At 42.8% G+C, this 17,525-nt stretch overlaps 1 protein-coding gene across 2 annotated transcripts in view; it reads left to right on the top strand.

Annotated features, from left to right (window-relative positions):
* LOC110495948 (transmembrane protein 163) overlaps window positions 1–17,525 on the top strand; it is a 44,621-nt gene that overhangs the window by 9,839 nt on the left and 17,257 nt on the right. Inside the window, exons 4-6 of one of the 2 annotated variants that reach the window (XM_021571493.2) lie at window positions 1,122–1,202; window positions 2,418–2,509; window positions 7,015–7,111. In XM_021571493.2, the coding sequence (XP_021427168.2) occupies window positions 1,122–1,202; window positions 2,418–2,509; window positions 7,015–7,111 (270 nt within the window). The remainder of the gene's footprint in view (window positions 1–1,121; window positions 1,203–2,417; window positions 2,510–7,014; window positions 7,112–17,525) is intronic. The other variant, XM_021571495.2, reaches the window with a different exon arrangement.

Genomic DNA, 17,525 nt, shown 5'->3' with positions numbered 1-17,525 from the left:
CCTCTGCAACTGGATCCTGGACTTCCTGACGGGCCTCCCCCAGGTGGTAAGCGTAGGTAACACATCCACCACTGATCCTCAACACGGGGGGGGGGGGGCCCTCGGGTGCATTCTCTGTCCCTTCCTGTACTCTCTGTTCACTCATGACTGCAACGCCATCATTAAGTTTGCCGATGATACAACAGTGGTATCAACGACAAGACAGCCTATAGGGAGGTCAGAGACCTCAAAAACCTCTCCCTCAATGTGATCAAGACAAAGGAGATTGTGGAATACAGGAAAGGAGGACCAAGCATGCCCACATTCTCATCGACAGGGAGCAGGTTGAGAGCTTCAAGGTCCTTGGTGGCCACGTCACCAACAAACTAACATGGTCCAAGACAGTCGTGAAGAGGACACGCCAAAAGTGCCAATTCTAGGTCCAAGAGGCTTCTAAACAGCTTCAACCCCCAAGCCATAAGACTCCAGAACAGCTAATCAAATGGCTACCTAGACTATTTGCAGTGCCTTCTATGCATAGTCACTTTAAATACTCTACCTACATGTACATATTACCTTGAATAACCGGTGCCCCCGCATGAATCTGCCCCTGCATGAATCGTTGAATACGTACCGCTACACCCTGTATATAGCCTCACAATTATTTTACTGGCGCTGTTTAATTATTTGTTACTTTTCTCTTAACTTTTTTAAAATTAAAAAATTAATTACTTGGCAGGTATTTTTCTTAACTTCATTGTTGGTTAAGCATTTCACTGTAAGGTTTTCGGCCAATTTGAGCTCTAGCTAGTTACAGTGCCTTGCAAAGTATTCATCCCCCTAGGCTTTTTTCCTATTTTGTCACATTATAACCTGTAAATTAAATGGATTTTTATTTGGAATTCATGTAATGAACATACACAAAATAGTCATTGTTGAATTTTGTTTTAAAAAATGTTTAAATGGAAAAGTGGGCCATGCATATGTATTCACTCCCTTTGCTATGAAGCACCTAAATAAGATCTGGTGCAACCAATTACCTTCAGAAGTCACATTAGTTAGATTGCACACAGGTGGACTTTATTTAAGACTCACATGATCTCAGTATGTATGTATATGTGTGTCTGTCTATCTGTCGAAAGGCCCCAGAGTCTGCAACACCATTAAGCAAGGGGCACTACCAAGCAAGCGGAACCATGAAGACCAAGGAGCTCTCCAAACAGGTCAGGGACAAAGTTGTGAAGTACAGATCAGGGTTGGGTTATAAAAAAATAAATATCTGAAACTTTGAACATCCCACGGAGTATCATTTAAATCTATTAAAAAAAATGGAAAGAATATGGCACCACAATAAACCTGCAGAATGCATTAATAAGAGGCAACAAACAACCCTGAAGGTGCTGCAAAGCTCCACAGCGGAGATTGGATTATCTGTCCATAGGACCACTTTAAGCCTTGTACTCCACAGAGCTGGGCTTTTACGGAAGTGGCCAGAAAAAAGCTATTGCTTAAAGTAGAAAATAAGCAAACACATTTGGTGTTTGCCAAAAGGCATGTGGGAGACTCCCCAAACATATGGAAGAAGGTACTCTGGTCAGATGAGACTAAAATGTAGCTTTTTGGCCATCAAGGAAAACGCTGTCTGGTGCAAGCCCAACACCTCATCACCCTGAGAGCACCAGTGAAGCATGGCGGTGGCAGAATCATGCTGTGGGGATGTTTTTCATCGGCAGGGACTGGTAAACTGGTCAGAATTTAAGGGTTGATGGATGGCGCTAAATACAGGGAGATTCTTGAGGGGAGTCGATGCCCAGACATCAATCCAAATGAGAATCTGTGGTATGAGTTAAAGATTGCTGTACATCAGCGGAACCCATCCAACTTGAAGGAGCTGGAGCAGTTTTGCCTTGAAGAATGGGCAAAAATCTTGTGCCAAGCTTATAGAGACATACCCCAAGAGACTTGCAGCTGTAATTGCTGCAAAAGGTGGCTCTACAAAGTATTGACTGTGGGGGGGTGAGTAGTTATGCACGCTCAAGTTCTGTTTTTGTCTCATTTCTTGTTTGTTTCACTAAAGTTTCCATCAATGGTAAGCATGTGTAAATCAAATTATACAAACCCCCCCCCCCCCCAAAAAAAAAAATTCATTCCATGTTGTAAAGGTGGAAAAATGCAGAGGGGTGAATACTTTCGCACTGTATTTAGGATGCAAGATGATTCTGTGCAGACCAACTACAATGTAGTCGATCTCAAAAACACACTAGTTCCACAAGGGCGTGGCCATATCGAGTCTAAGCTTGTAATTTAGGCAAGATTTTGCATTGTCTTGGAGTTATTGGGATAAGGAATAACTGAAGGGTACGATAATATAAGTGAACCCCCATTTCTCATGGGTTTCTGCTGAAAAGCTGGTGAGTGTTGATGTTTACCCTCTGCAGTTTGATGCCGCCCTGGACGTGCTGTCCTCCATCATCGTGGTGTGGCGCTATAGTAATGCCTCCGCCGTTCACTCTGCACACAGGGAGTACATGTGAGTAGATATAGCACCACCATATTTGTTGTTTTTGATGACCAGCAAAACTATATAAAGCCTAGAAATTATACTAGCAGTGTTCTTTTCAGCACACTAAGCTCTCTTCAGATTGGGACTGCAGTGTACAGTATTAGAACCCCAGCATTGTCTCTCCTCCACCTTACTCAGTGCACTGTAAATGGCTGTGTGCCCATACAAAAAGAATACATGTCAAATGTGCGTTTTCACATGTGAATTCGCTGTTTTCACATGTTGAGCTTAAATTTACATGTAAAACAACTCCACATTTAAAAATGTCACTTTTTGCAAGTTTAATCATGTGAAAATGTTACATTTTCAGGTTCATATGCAGGAAAATGGTGCCCCAAAAATGGTGCTATACATGATTCTGTATACATGATTCTGTATACAGTGCATTTCAATCGCAGATAAAGATGGTAGGTTACTTAAGGAAGAAACGATAGGAGGGAGGTTGGTCGGGGAGGATTGGTGAGTGTACTGTATATCGCGAATGTCAAGCAACCCAAAGGTTGCGTTCAAATCTCATCACGGAAAACTTTAATATTTTTGCTAATTAGCTACTTTGCAACTACTTATTAGCATGTTAGCCAACACTAACATTAATCCTTTAACCACTTAGCTAGCATGTTAACTAACTGTAATTTTAACCCCTAACCTTAAAGCTAACGTTAGCTGCCTAGCTAATGTTATGAAGAAAGGCACACACAAAGTACATTTTGAATAACTAATTTGTCTTTCACAATAAGGTGTGATTGTGTGTTGCATGGACTCTGTGCAAAATGATAGTGGTCCCTCAGTTGAGCAATGAAAAGAAAATTTAAAAAAATGGAACATCCCTTTAAGCATGGTGAAGTTATTCATTACACCTTGTATGAATACATCCAGTCACTACAAAGATACAGCCGTCCTTCTTAAACCGCTCAGATTTAACCATGAGGCCAATGGTGACTTTAAAACGGTTACAAAACCTCTTTGCCAAGGCTCCTGGCACTGCCAAGGCTGCCAACATTGTGGTTACTTCACAATACTATCCAGAGTGAAAAAAAGGAAGCCTGTACAGAAATATTGCAAAACATGCATCCTTTTTGCAACAAGTTACCAAAGTAATTCTGCAAAAAATGTGCCAATCAGTTGTCTTGAATACAAAGTGTTATGTTTGGTGTAAATCCTATACAAAACATTACTGAGTACCACTATCCATATTTTCAATCATAGTGGTGACTTCATCATGTTATGTGTATGCTTGTAATCAGTAAGGACTGGGGAGTTTTTCAGGATACAGTAGAAATGGAATGGAGGCACAGGCAATCTGAGGAAAACCTGGTTCAGTCTGACACTGGGAGATATTCACCTTTCAGCAGGATAATAACATAAAACACAAGGCCAAATCTACACGAGTTGTTTACCAAGAAGACAGTGAATGTTGCCAAGTTACAGTTTTGACTTAAATTTATGGCAAGACCTGAAAATGGTTGTCTAGCAATGATCAACAACCAATTTCAGAGCTTGAAGATTGGGAAAATGTCCCACAATCCAGTTGTGGGAAGCTCTTAGACTCACAGCTATAATCGCTGCCAAAGGTGCTTCTACAAAGTATTGACTCAGGGGTGTGAATATTTATGTAAATGAGGTATTTCATTTTCAACAAATTTGCAACAAAAAAAGAAAAACATGTTTTCACTAAGCGTTGTGTGTAGATGGGTGAGAAATCAATTGAATACACTTTGAATCCAGGCTTTAACACAACAAAATGTGGAATAAGTCATGGGGTATGAATATTTTCTTAAGGCACTGTAGCTGGAAGTAGTGAAAAAGGAAATGTGGGGATTAAATAAAACATGTGAAACTTCACACGTGAATGTTTCCCCTACATTCATTTAGCAGCGGTCACCCACCACTGCAGAAAATATCTATTTTTGCTGAGACGCCCTTTAAATGGATAGTCTTTGGTTCAACGACGAAGTCTATGGGAACTGCTAGCATGTCATTGCGCTAAAGCTAGTAGCAATGCGCCCACCGCTGGTTTCCTCCAGCGTCCAACTCCACCCCATGTAGCCAGGCCAGGTGGCAGGTCCTTCGAGACCCAGGCAGAACTGTCTCACCTGGGGCCTTTGTCCCAGACAGAGCCCTTTATTTTACTATAATAATAAATGGATATAGCGTTTTTCATTACAAATAGAATCTGTCGCTTAAAAAAAATACAGATCTGGATGTTCTTATGACGTGTTGGTCTTCCAAAACTTAATGTGATAGGCAGTTTGGAAAAGTAACATCTTGAGTGGAGGGTGCAATGATGGTGCAGGGAGGTAGAAAAACATCTGACAGCCCCCCCGGTGCTCTTCACAGGGCACGTCGTCTTCGACGTTCACAGCTCCTCTTTCGTAGGTAGGCTGGCTTGTCCACTCTCAGAAGTGTAGCACCCACCTGGGTGATGCAGCGGCGACTGTAAAAGTAGCAGTAAGACCTCCATACTTTGGCAGTAGTCCAGAAAAGCCCCCTACAAGGCGAGCATCTGTCCCCTCACACCGCAGTCCACTTCCTCCTAGGAACCGGGGCAGGCCAAAAGCGGATGCTGCATCATTCAAATCTTATTAGCTACAGTATCTAGCCAAATATAAACTGACTTACCATAATCAGTCCTGCAGTACATAGGTCACCACCATATAGTTCAGTTAACCTCCCAATAGATTTATTTAAAAATGCAATAAAAAAAAAACACTTAAATACATTTAAAATATGTACAATATTTAGAGAGCTCCCTGCTCAGGCTTCCTCACGGCGCCATGGCAACCACATAACTGATTATGGTGTGTGTGAATGAATGTGCAGGGTGTCAGAGGCAAGAAGCAGGAGAGGGGAAACAAAAAGGAGGTGAAGACCTGGCAAGCCGCCCCCCTCCTCCTTCCGTCCTGACAGACACCATCTGCTGTAGTCTCGGATGTTTTCGTGAATGCAGATCGCCATGGAGCCTCTGGTGTATTAGCCTATAGCCTGGTTAAACGAGCTTGAATGCTGATTTCGCCATTTTGAGGGCAGCATTCAATCTGGTTTAACCAGGCTAATATGAGCCTTCAGTTGTAGCAGTGAACATCGCTTTGGTTCAGAATCTTAATTGGAAGGTTTGTTACCCAGCAGCTAGTAATTGGCCTCTCCTAGGTGTGTGTCGTGGGGGGTGAATGTGTGTGTGTAGATGTGTGATCCCTCAGGGGAGAGGACAGGAGTAAGTCACTAGGCCACCGGACAATCAAATGACCAGGTCTGGAGACGAATGAGCGAGCAGCATGAATTTGCGGCACTTTTATTTTAAATTTTTTCCCACTGTAATTGGAAGAACGTTGTTGTATTCGCCTGCTGACATGACACACGGAGCAGGAGAGAAAGGGTCGACCGACTGGATGACTGCGTGCGTTTGTCCTCAGTCTAGTCAACCACAGTTCTGTCAAGTCCTTGCATCTTGCGACTTTGATATCAAAACCATCAATCTTGCAATGTGCTTGATACCAATTTGCCTTGAGTCGACAAGACTAAAAAAAGGTTGGTTGGGCAGGTTTGTTGTGAGGGAGAGTCTGTTATTGCACTTTACACAGCTCTGGGAGGTCTCTCTCTCTCTCACAGACAGAGCTCTGGGTCTCCGTCTCCCGCTGCACCACTGAAACCATTCCTACATGGCTCCTCTCCTCTCGCTACTTTGTGTTGCCTAGTTACTTTCCGGTTTGGACCCAGGGGACTGGGTGCTGCTGAGAACGAGCCAGCTATGAGCGTAAGCGCACTCTGGCATCCATTATTGCTTTTGTCTGAACATCATGGATGTTATCTATAATACACTATTTTTCAACAATTTCTCTTGTTTTTGGGCTCTTGATGTGTTTGCTGGGTATAGTAAATCTGCGCTAGACTACTAGATTAAGTAGGGGAGAGGGCAGACGGTATAAACAGTGGGCTAACCTGACTACCCCAGATTACTTTTTTTTTTGTGGGCTTACCTAATTGGATAAAACTGTTTAAAAAATAAAATTAAAAAATTAAAAAAAAAACCTCTTCTCAAATTGATCCTTTGAGACTGTGTTCACTCTCTAAATCTGCCATAGAGAAAAGCAAAATGGTTGTTTATTTAATGGAGGCCTTTTCTCTTCCTGCATGGACGTAATGGAGACGATGTGCTATTGTATTACTTACTGTAAGTTGCAATGAACTTGTATGATGTGTAGTTGCAGTAGGTCTACTTTGTCATGGAAAGGTCTTCCTGTGGTCAATGATTTTAGAAATGTTTTAATGCATTATATGATCCCTCACTGACATCTATATAAATGACTGGATAATGTAAATGACTGACACATTCTTTCTCTTGTGGAACTGTATATTTTCAAAGCAGAATATTCTTAATCACTGTTCTCTGACTCTATTTCCTTCCATTTCCCCTTTGTCTCCCTTCATCTCTCTTGCTCCCCTTCTAACTCTCACCCCCCCCTCTCTCTCTACAGAGCCTGTGTGATCCTGGGTGTGGTCTTCATCCTGTCCTCCCTGTGTATCCTGGGAAAGGCAATCCATGACCTGGCTACCAAGCTAATGCCTGAAGTGGTAAGATGCCATATCCTGATGCTGTACCCTTAAGCAAGGCACTTACCCTTAACTGCACCTATAGCTCTCAGTCCAGGGGTGGCACACTGCGTCCTATGTCTCTATTTTGAAAAAGCTATAGCTTTTTTCAAAATAGAGACATAGGATGCAGTGTGCCACCCCTGGATTGAGAGCTATAGGTGCAGAAGCCACATAAAGCTTTTTTTGGTGAACTTAAATAAAAGGTTAATTGTATATAAAAAAATAAACTAGGCAAGTCAGTTAAGAATGAATTCTTATTTACAGTGACGGCCTAGCAACAGTGGGTTAACTGCCTTGTTCAGGGGCAGAACAACAGATTTTTTTTACCTTGTCAGTTCGGGGATTCGATCTCGCAACCTTTCGGTTACTGGCCCAATGCTCTAACCACTAGGCTACCTGTGCCATATGGTCCAGCTTAACGAAAATACTCTAAAGGTAGTGCGCTACATAACCCTATGGGAATAGGGTGCTGTTTGAGAAACAAAGCTCTCTGCTCTGCTCCACATGTCTGGGCATGTGGGTGTTCATTAAGGTCAGCTCTGGGTACTGTAATACCAGTCTTGGCAGTGCCAGCAGCCTTGGCAAAGAGGTTTTACTGCAGCAAAGGGATTCCAATGAACATCTGGTTGGTGTGCTGAAATTGCTTGTCAAAAACAGAGGAGTAACTAGGTTACCGTGCCTATGTGGTTAGAGCGTTGGGCCAGTAACCGAAAGGCTGCTAGATCGAATCCCTGAGCTGACGAGGTAAAAAGCTGTCGTTCTGCTGATGAACAAGGCAGTTAACCCACTGTTCCTAGGCTGTCATTGTAAATAAGAATTTGTTGTGCACTGTATGTGCAGACAAAGGGTTTTCTCGTCTGTACTGTATGCTACAAATATTTTAGCTTCAAGACAAAAGCACAGTTGCTATAGTCTTCATCAAGTAACATTAGCCTATCAAAAAATGTATGATTTAACCCTCATACGAATAAAAAAGTACAGGTGGCCTCTTAAAATATTACAATAAACCCAGCAATTTTTTTTTGCAATATCATGCAAAGCATTACATGTGGTAATTGCAGCTGAAAACTTTGGCAGAAATGTATTCACTGACAAGCTGTTATATGTGTATATCACTCACACAGTTGGAAGTTTACATACACCTTAGCCAAATACATTTAAACTCAGTTTTTCACCATTTCTGACATTTAATCCTAGTAAAAATGCCCTGTCTTAGATCAGTTAGGGTCACCACTTTTATTTTAAGAATGTGAAATGTCAGAATATTAGTAGAGAATGATATATTTCAGCTTTTAGTTCTTTCATCACATTCCCAGTGGGTCAGAAGTTTACATACACTCAATTAGTAGTTGATAGCATTGCCTTTAAATTGTTTAACTTGGGTAAAATGTTTTGGGTAGCCTTCCACAAGCTTCCCACAATAACTTGGGTGAATTTTGGCCCATTCCTCCTGACAGAGCTGGTGTAACTGAGTCAGGTTTGTAAGCCTCCTTGTGCGCACATACATTTTCAGTTCTGCCCACATATTTACTATAGGATTGAAGTCAGTGCTTTGAAGTCAATACCTTTACTTTGATGTCCTCAAGCCATTTTGCCACAAATATGGAAGTGTGCTTGGGTTCATTGTCCATTTGGAAGACCCATTTGCGACCAAGCTTTAACTTCTTGACTGATGTCTTGAGATGTTGCTTCAATATTAATCAATCAACACAATAGTGTATGAGTATATTTTTTAATTACAAATGCAATGACCTACACTGTTACCTTGCATATACAGCAAGCTCGTTTTTGTTTTGTCCAATCGCAGCTGTTGTCTCGTCTGTATAGGGTTTTGTTTTCATACACCTTAAGCCCAGGAGTATTTCCAAGAGGAATTTCCCCCCCTTTTTTAACAATATGCCCTGACTATAGAAATTCTGGTCCCATCATAGGGAACACTTTCTCATACACTATCACTATACTATATCTCTCTCTTCATTACTCAATGCCTAGGTTTACCTCCAATGTACTCACATCCTACCTTACCTTTGTCTGTACACTATGCCTTGAATCTATGCTATCGTGCCCAGAAACCTGCTCCTTTTACTCTCTGTTCTGAACGTGCTAGACGGCCAGTTCGTATAGTCTTTAGCCGTACCCTTATCCTACTTCTCCTCTGTTCCTCTGGTGATGTGGAGGTTAATCCAGGTCCTGCAGTGCCTCGCTCCACTCCCACCCCCCAGGTGCTCTCATTTGTTGACTTCTGTAAACGTAAAAGCCTTGGTTTCATGCATGTTAACATTAGAAGCCTACTCCCTAAGTTTGTTTTACTCACTGCTTTAGCACACTCTGCCAACCCAGATGTCTTAGCCGTGTCTGAATCCTGGCTTAGGAAAACCACCAAAAACCCTGAAATCTCCATTGCTAACTATAACGTTTTCCGCCAAGATAGAACTGCCAAAGGGGGCGGTGTTGCAATCTACCTCAAAGATGGCCTGCAGAGTTCTGTATTACTTTCTAAGTCTGTACCCAAACAATTTGAGCTTCTACTTCTAAAAATTCACCTTTCCAGAAACAAGTCTCTCACTGTTGCCGCATGCTATAGACCTCCCTCTGCCCCCAGCTGTGCCCTCAATACTATATGTGAACTGATTGCCCCCCATCTATCTTCTGAGCTCGTGCTACTAGGTAACCTAAACTGGGACATGCTTAACACCCCGGCCATCCTACAAACTAAGCTTGATGCCCTCAATCTCACACAAATTATCAATGAACCTACCAGGTACAAATCCAAATCAGTAAACACGGGCACCCTCATAGATGTCATCCTAACTAATTCGCCCTCCAAATACACCTCTGCTGTTTTCAATCAAGATCTCAGCGATCACTGCCTCATTGCCTGCATCCGTAATGGGTCTGCGACCATATGACCACCCCTCATCACTGTCAAACGCTCTCTGAAACACTTCTGCGAGCAGGCCTTTCTAATCGACCTGGCCGGGGTATCCTGGAATGACATCGACCTCATCCCGTCAGTAGATGATGCCTGGCTATTCTTTAAAAGTGCCTTCCTCACCATCTTAAATAAGCATTCCCCCCTCAAAAAATGTAGAACTAGGAATCGATATAGTCCTTGGTTCACACCAGACCTGTCTGCCCTTAACCAGCACAAAAACATCCTGTGGCGTTCTGTATTAGCATCGAATAGCCCCCGTCATATGCAACTTTTCAGGGAAGTTAGGAACAAATATACACAGGCAGTTAGAAAAGCTAAGGCAAGCTTTTTCAAACAGAAATTTGCATCCTGTAGTACTAACTCAAAAAAGTTCTGGGACACTAAAGTCCATGGAAAATATGAGCACCTCCTCCCAGCTGCCCACTGCTCTGAGGCTAGGAAACACTGTCACCACCGATAAATCCACTATAATTGAGAATTTCAATAAGCATTTCTCTACGGCTGGCCATGCTTTCCACATGGCTACCCCTACCCCTGGACCCTCTTTCTAACATTATCTGCCGAAATTGTTGCAAACTCTATTACTAGCCTGTTCAACCTCTCTTTCGTATCATCTGAGATTCCCAATGATTGGAAAGCTACCTCGGTCATCCCCCTCTTCAAAGGGGGTGACACTCTAGGCCCAAACTGCTACAGGCCTATATCTATCCTACACTGTCTTTCTAAGGTCTTTGAAAGCCAAGTTAACAAACAGATTACTGACCATTTCGAATCCCACCATACCTTCTCCGCTATGCAATCTGTTTTCAGAGCTGGTCATGGGTGCACCTCAGCCACGCTCAAGGTTCTAAACAACATCATAACCGCCATCGATAAGAGACATTACTGTGCAGCCGTATTCATCGACCTGGCCAAGGCTTTTCGACTCTGTCAATCACAACATTCTTATTGGCAGACTCTACAGCCTTGGTTTCTCAAATGATTGCCTCGCCTGGTGTACCAACTACTTCTCTGATAGAGTTCAGTGTGTCAAATCGGAGGGCCTGTTGTCCGGACCTCTGACCGTCTCTATGGTTGTGCCACAGGGTTCAATTCTCGGGCAGACTCTCTTTTCTGTATACATCAATGATGTTGCTCTTGCTGCTGGTGATTCTCTGATCCACCTCTACGCAGACGACACCATTCTGTATACTTCTGGCCCCTCCTTGGACACTGTGTTAACTAACCTCCAGACGAGCTTCATTGCCATACAACTCTCCTTCCGTGGCCTCCAACTGCTCTTAAACGCAAGTAAAGCAAAATGCATGCTTTTCAGTCGATCGCTGCTCGCCCATCCAGCATCACTACTCTGGACGGCTCTGACTTAGAATACGTGGACAACGACAAATACCTGGGTGTCTGGTTAGACTGTAAACTCTCCTTCCAGACTCACATTAAGCATCTCCAATCCAAAATGAAATCTAGAATCGGCTTCCTATATCGCAACAAAGCATCCTTCACTCATGCTGCCAAAAATACCCTCGTAAAACTGACCATCCTACCGATCCTTGACTTCGGTGATGTCATCTATAAAATAGCCTCCAACACTCTACTCAACAAACTGGATGCAGTCTATCACAGTGCCATCCGTTCTGTCACCAAAGCCCCATACACTACCCACCATTGCGACCTGTATGCTCTCGTTGGTTGGCCCTCGCTTCATACTCGTCGCCAAACCCACTGGCTACAGGTTATCTACAAGTCTCTGCTAGGTAAAGCCCCGCCTTATCTCAGCTCACTGGTCACCATAGCAGCACCCACTCGTAGCACGCGCTCCAGCAGGTATATCTCACTGGTCACCCCCAAAGCCAATTCCTCCTTTGGTTGTCTTTCCTTCCAGTTCTCTGCAGCCCATGACTAGAACGAATTGCAAAAATCTCTGAAGCTGGATACTCACATCTCCCTCACTAGCTTTAAGCACCAGCTGTCAGAGCAGTTTACAGATCACTGCACCTGTACTTAGATGGGCTGTTTACATATAGGCTATATACCTACCTCATCCCCATACTGGTGTTTATTTATTTATTTATTTATTTAGCTCCTTTGCACCCCAGTATCTCTACCTGCACATTCATCTTCTGCCGATCTACCATTCCAGTGTTTAATTGCTATATTGTAATTACTTCGCCACCATGGCCTATTTATTTCCTTAACTTACCTCATTTGCACTCACTGTATATATACTTTTTGTTCTCTTTTGTTCTACTGTATTATTGACTGTATGTTTTGTTTATTCCATGTGTAACTCTGTATGTGTCGAATTGCTACGCTTTATCTTGGCCAGGTCGCAGTTGCAAATGAGAACTTGTTCTCAACTAGCCTACCTGGTTAAATAAAGGTGAAATAAAAAAATATAGTGACAAAGTCGAGGATGCAAACACTCTTATTCTACATCTGTACATTGAGTGCTTTACCACTCTCCTCCATCACTGTGGAGTACTGCTCCGCTGGTATGTTTTGCGCAGAGAGGGGCAGCTCCCGCCTTGTTGTTTCACTGGCTAGCCTTTGCAATCAACTTGTCTGCCAGGGAAATTGATGTGAAACCAGTCGCTGGCTGGTTTCATTTTTCCCCTGATATGGAAAGCCATTGAGCAAGTACTTGGTTTCGACATAGGCAGCTAACCAAAACTGAACTGAAGTCACATGCACCATTATCAGTTTCTATCAGGTTTCTTTCATCCATTGATGACATGATAACAGGATAATTTACTGTTACTCATTTTTGCTTAGTAGCCAGAGCAATGCTGCCACGTGAGTGGTCATGTGCTGAATGCACAGATATTCTTGGCAAAAGTGAAATTGGAACAAGAGCTGCACCTCCTTGAATTTTTAGAGTTACTTGACAAAGGTGAGTGTCATAGAAACTGCAGAATATGCTCTTTCAGATACTATATAGTGGGGCGGCAGGTAGCTTAGCGGTTAGAGCGTTGGGCCAGATACCGAAAGGTTGCTAGATCGAATCCCCGAGCTGACAAGGTATAAATCTGTCATTCTGCCACCGGACAAGGCAGTTAACATATTGTTCCTAGGCCATCATTGTAAATAAGAATTTGTTCTTAACTGACTTGTCTAGTTAAATAAAATATAATAATATATGAGTTTTACCTGCATGTGACTGTCAATTACAAGATGCCCCATCTCTTCATGTACAATTTGACAACTGATAGGCCTAATATTGTCAATGTAATCTTGTCTATAGGCTAACTCGTATGTGTGAAATTCATTTTGGTGTAGTTTTGATTTGCAGGCTGACTGGCATCGTTTTCCCCGCTCATCAACTTGGATAGCGTCAAGGATATGTTTTGCAACACACACAGCCGCACCAATGTGTCAGAGGAAACACCATACGCCTGGCAAAGGTGTCAGCCTGCATTCGCCCAGACCGCCATAGGAGTCCCTAGAGCGCAATGGGACAAGGACATCCCAGCCGGCCAAACACTTCCCTAAACCAGACGACCCTGGGCCGATTGTGCGCTGCCTCACGGGTCTCCCGTTCTCGGCCGGCTGCGACACAGGCCTGTATCAAACCCAGATCTGTAGTGACACCGCAAGCACTGCGATGCAGTGCCTTAGACTGCTGCTACGCTTTTCATTAAAACACCGTTGACTACAGTTATTACTCAAATGTACAAATGCGTACTTGCTATGCCTCGACTGCTACCTGAGGTCGGTCACGAAACTCGCCCGACAATTATCCCCCCTATCCCCCCTAAACAGAATTCTTGTTGAGCCAACACTCCTACATTATAAATGGTACTAGCAGAGCAATCTTTTTCAAACGGTTTAAATGTATAGTCATTTTGCTAATGTTTGAAAGTAGGGTATGAAATAGTAAAAAAAATCATTGACACTGGGTAATGACCCTCATAAGCATGTCATAAAATCAGCAAAAAGGAGACGTCCCTTTTTCAGGACCCTGTCTTTCAAAGATAAGTTGTAAAAATCCAAATGACTTCACAGATCTTAATTGTAAAGTGATTAAACACTGTTTCCCATGCTAAAGAGGCTTTTCTACGGACTCTGAAAAACACATGCCCAGGCATGTTGCCAGGAGGCATGAGGACTGCAGATGTCGCCAGGGCAATACATTGCAATGTCCGTACTGTGAGACTTCTAAGACGGCGCCACAGGGAGACAGGACGGACAGCTGATCGTCCACGCATTATCAGACCACGTGTAACAACACCTGCACAGGATCGTTACATCCGAACATCACACCTGGGGTACAGGATGGCGGCAACAACTGTTCAAGTTACACCAGGAAAGCACAATCCCTCCATCAGTGCTCAGACTGTCCACAATAGGCTGAGAGAGGCTGGACTGAGAGCTTGTAGGCCTGTTGTAAGGCAGGTCCTCACCAGACATCACCGGCAACAACGTCGCCTATGGGCGCAAATCCACCGTGGCTGGACCAGACAGGACTGGCAAAAAGTGCTTTACTGACGAGTCACGATTTTGTCTCACCCAGGGATGATCGGATTCGCGTTTATTATCAAAGAAATGAGTGTTACACCGAGGCCTGTACTCTGGAGCCCGATCAATTTGGAGGTGGAGGGTCCGTCATGGTCTGGGGTGGTGTGTCACAGCATCATTGGGACTGAGCCTTGTCATTGCAGGCAATCTCAATGCTGTGTGTTACAGGGAAGACATCCTCCTCCCTCATGTGGTACCCTTCCTGTAGGCTCATCCTGATATGACCCTCCAGCATGACAATGCCACCGCCCAGAATGAGCAGTATGACTAATTTCCTGCAAGCTAGGAATGTCAGTGTTCTGCCATGGCCAGCTAAGAGCCTGGATCTCAATCCCATTGAGCACGTCTGGGACCTGTTGGATCGGAGGGTGAGAGCTAGGGCCATTCCCCCCAGAAATGTCCAGGAACTTGTAGGTGCCTTGGTGGAAGAGTGGGGTAACATCTCACAGCAAGAACTGGCAAATCTGGTGTAGTCCGGTACTTAATGCAGCTGGTGGCCACACCAGATAATGACTTACTTTTGATTTTGACCCCCCCCCCCCCCTTTTGTTAAGGGACATATTATTCAATTTCTGTTAGTCATATGTCTTTGGAACTTGTTCAGTTGTCAGTTGTTGAATCTACAAATATTTACACATATTAAATTGGCTGTAAATAAACGCAGTTGACAGTGAGGACCTTTTTTTATTTATTTTTTGCTGAGTTTGTCTTAACAGCTGACAACTTGTCATAACCTGTTTATAATAGTCACAACATGGTCATGACACTTATATTTAGACCTGTTCTGGCATATATTGTTATTTTATGGCTGGCTGACACCTTCATACTGTAAGTGTCAAAACCCACATTTATTACATTTAGTTTTTTTCCCTGCCAAGACGTTTCCATTATTTTTGAAAGTTTGTTTCATAAATGCTTTGATGAAAACATTAAAACACTTTACACAGACAAAGAGAACCATTGCAATTGTACAATAAAACTAAAAGGGCTGAGCTCGCTGTATGCAGGGTTGAATTGTGTAGGCCTTTGCATTTTGTAATTAAAACGATACTCACACAGCACGTCATTATTGTTTATTTAATTCCAGTCAATTCTTTTTTTTATTAAAAAGGCCTAGTTAGCCGAGCCACATACAGTTCGATTAACCGAAGTTGGATCACATTCACATTTTCTCAGAACACAAGTAATGGGCCTATTTTAGGCTATAAAAACATGACGTTATGTTTTTCCTACTAGTAGCTGTGGTTATCAGTAGACTACAGTCAGACTGAAGCACAGACAGTGTACACGTTGACACATCAATAGGCATTTTATTTTATTAAATGTTTTTGGGGATGCTGGTATGGGCTTCCCAGTGAATTCACTTATACCCATGTTTTCAGTTACAATTTGCTATTACACATGTAATGATTTGCATAATAGTTATGCAAATTAAGCCTGGTTTGTTGTAATCTTGAAAGGTAGGCCTACTGTGCTTTTTATATTAGTATGAGAAGGTTAATCGTATTTTTTTATTTTATACGCTATTGTTACTTGAAGACATGGTGTTAGCAACTCTGCTTATGTCTTGAAGCTCAAATGTAATGAGTAGCCTACAGACGAGAAAATAAACCATAATTGTCTGCACACGTTTGTGAATTGTTGCATTCAACAGTGTAGCTAATATGTTTTAGGAGAAACATTTCTGTCATTGTTGAATAGTTTGCTTAGGGGCTACTGTAATATTTACGGTCAATTTGAACTGTGGACCAATGTTGTGTTGCCAGCCACAATGAAAGTTATGGTAAGGCAAGGATGGAATGTGAACTGGAAAGTAGAATTCTGTTTCGCCACCCTGCTCCTCTCTCTCCTTCATATCTCGTAGTGAGAATAGGGCCGGAGTTGTTCCGAAACAGGTGTATTCAAATTCAGTTTAAGAGGAGAGACACTTTCTGCATTGGCTGAATAGATTTACCATTGTAAGACAAATGCACACTTCAGGAGAAGGCTAGAAAATGGGGACTCAGCTTTTGAGATGTGCATTCGATTCCTCACAGAAAATCCTGGACTGTAAATGTCAGGCACTGTGTAAACGCACCTGAGTGTGTGTGTGTGTCTGTCTGCATTCCAAACAACCCCCTATTCTCTACTATATAGTGCACTACTTTTGACCAGAGCCATATGGACCCTGGTCAGAAGTAGTGCACTAGATGGGGGGGGGGGGTGTATTAGAGAGCGTGACTCACCCTCTGTACGGCGCTGATCTCTGCTTAGCCAGCTCTCATCTCCTCAGATGGCTTTTAAATGCCATGTGCCGGTGCTTCGTTCAACCCAAGCGCCTAAGTGCTAAGAATTTTTAATATTAAAAGGAGTGTCATAAGTCATTGGGGGAGCAGGTCTCTTTTGTGCTGTATATCTAGCTTCTACAGCCATAGAAGATCAAATAGATCTGGGACCAGGCTAGGACTTTTTGAAGACTTCCCATAAAAGAGATTTGAAATGGTGCGCACTGCGCAGCATAGGAGGATTGGGGTCAATTAAATTCTAAATTCAGGAAGTGAAATTATTAAATTCATGAATTTAAACATCCACATAGAAAACAATGGCATTTTTTAAAGTTTATCACATGTATACAATTCACTTTATAGCCCTTGTATACTATACTTATAGCTAACTACGTATATTCACTCAGGGGCACAACAATGGTTTAGAAGTGGGGGAGGACAAACAATTTCTAATCTTAAGCTAAGTTCCTGCATATTACATTGTCAGTGTGAGAACAAAAAGTTTAAATGCATTAGCTAGGGAAACTGGTAAATCAATACATGGCTAAACAGACTCGCTGTGGAAAAAAAACATCTGAATATTAATCTTTAATCGCTTGGCCGCTGGTTTTATCTTGATTTGATTCTGGTCCAGAGTGAGGCAATTTAATAGCTAGTGCTAGCTAGCCATTGGCTAGCTCTC

This window comes from Oncorhynchus mykiss, chromosome 18, assembly GCF_013265735.2.
Source record: "Oncorhynchus mykiss isolate Arlee chromosome 18, USDA_OmykA_1.1, whole genome shotgun sequence".
Lineage (NCBI taxonomy): Eukaryota > Metazoa > Chordata > Actinopteri > Salmoniformes > Salmonidae > Oncorhynchus > Oncorhynchus mykiss.
This window is presented reverse-complemented; position numbering and strand designations above follow the sequence as displayed.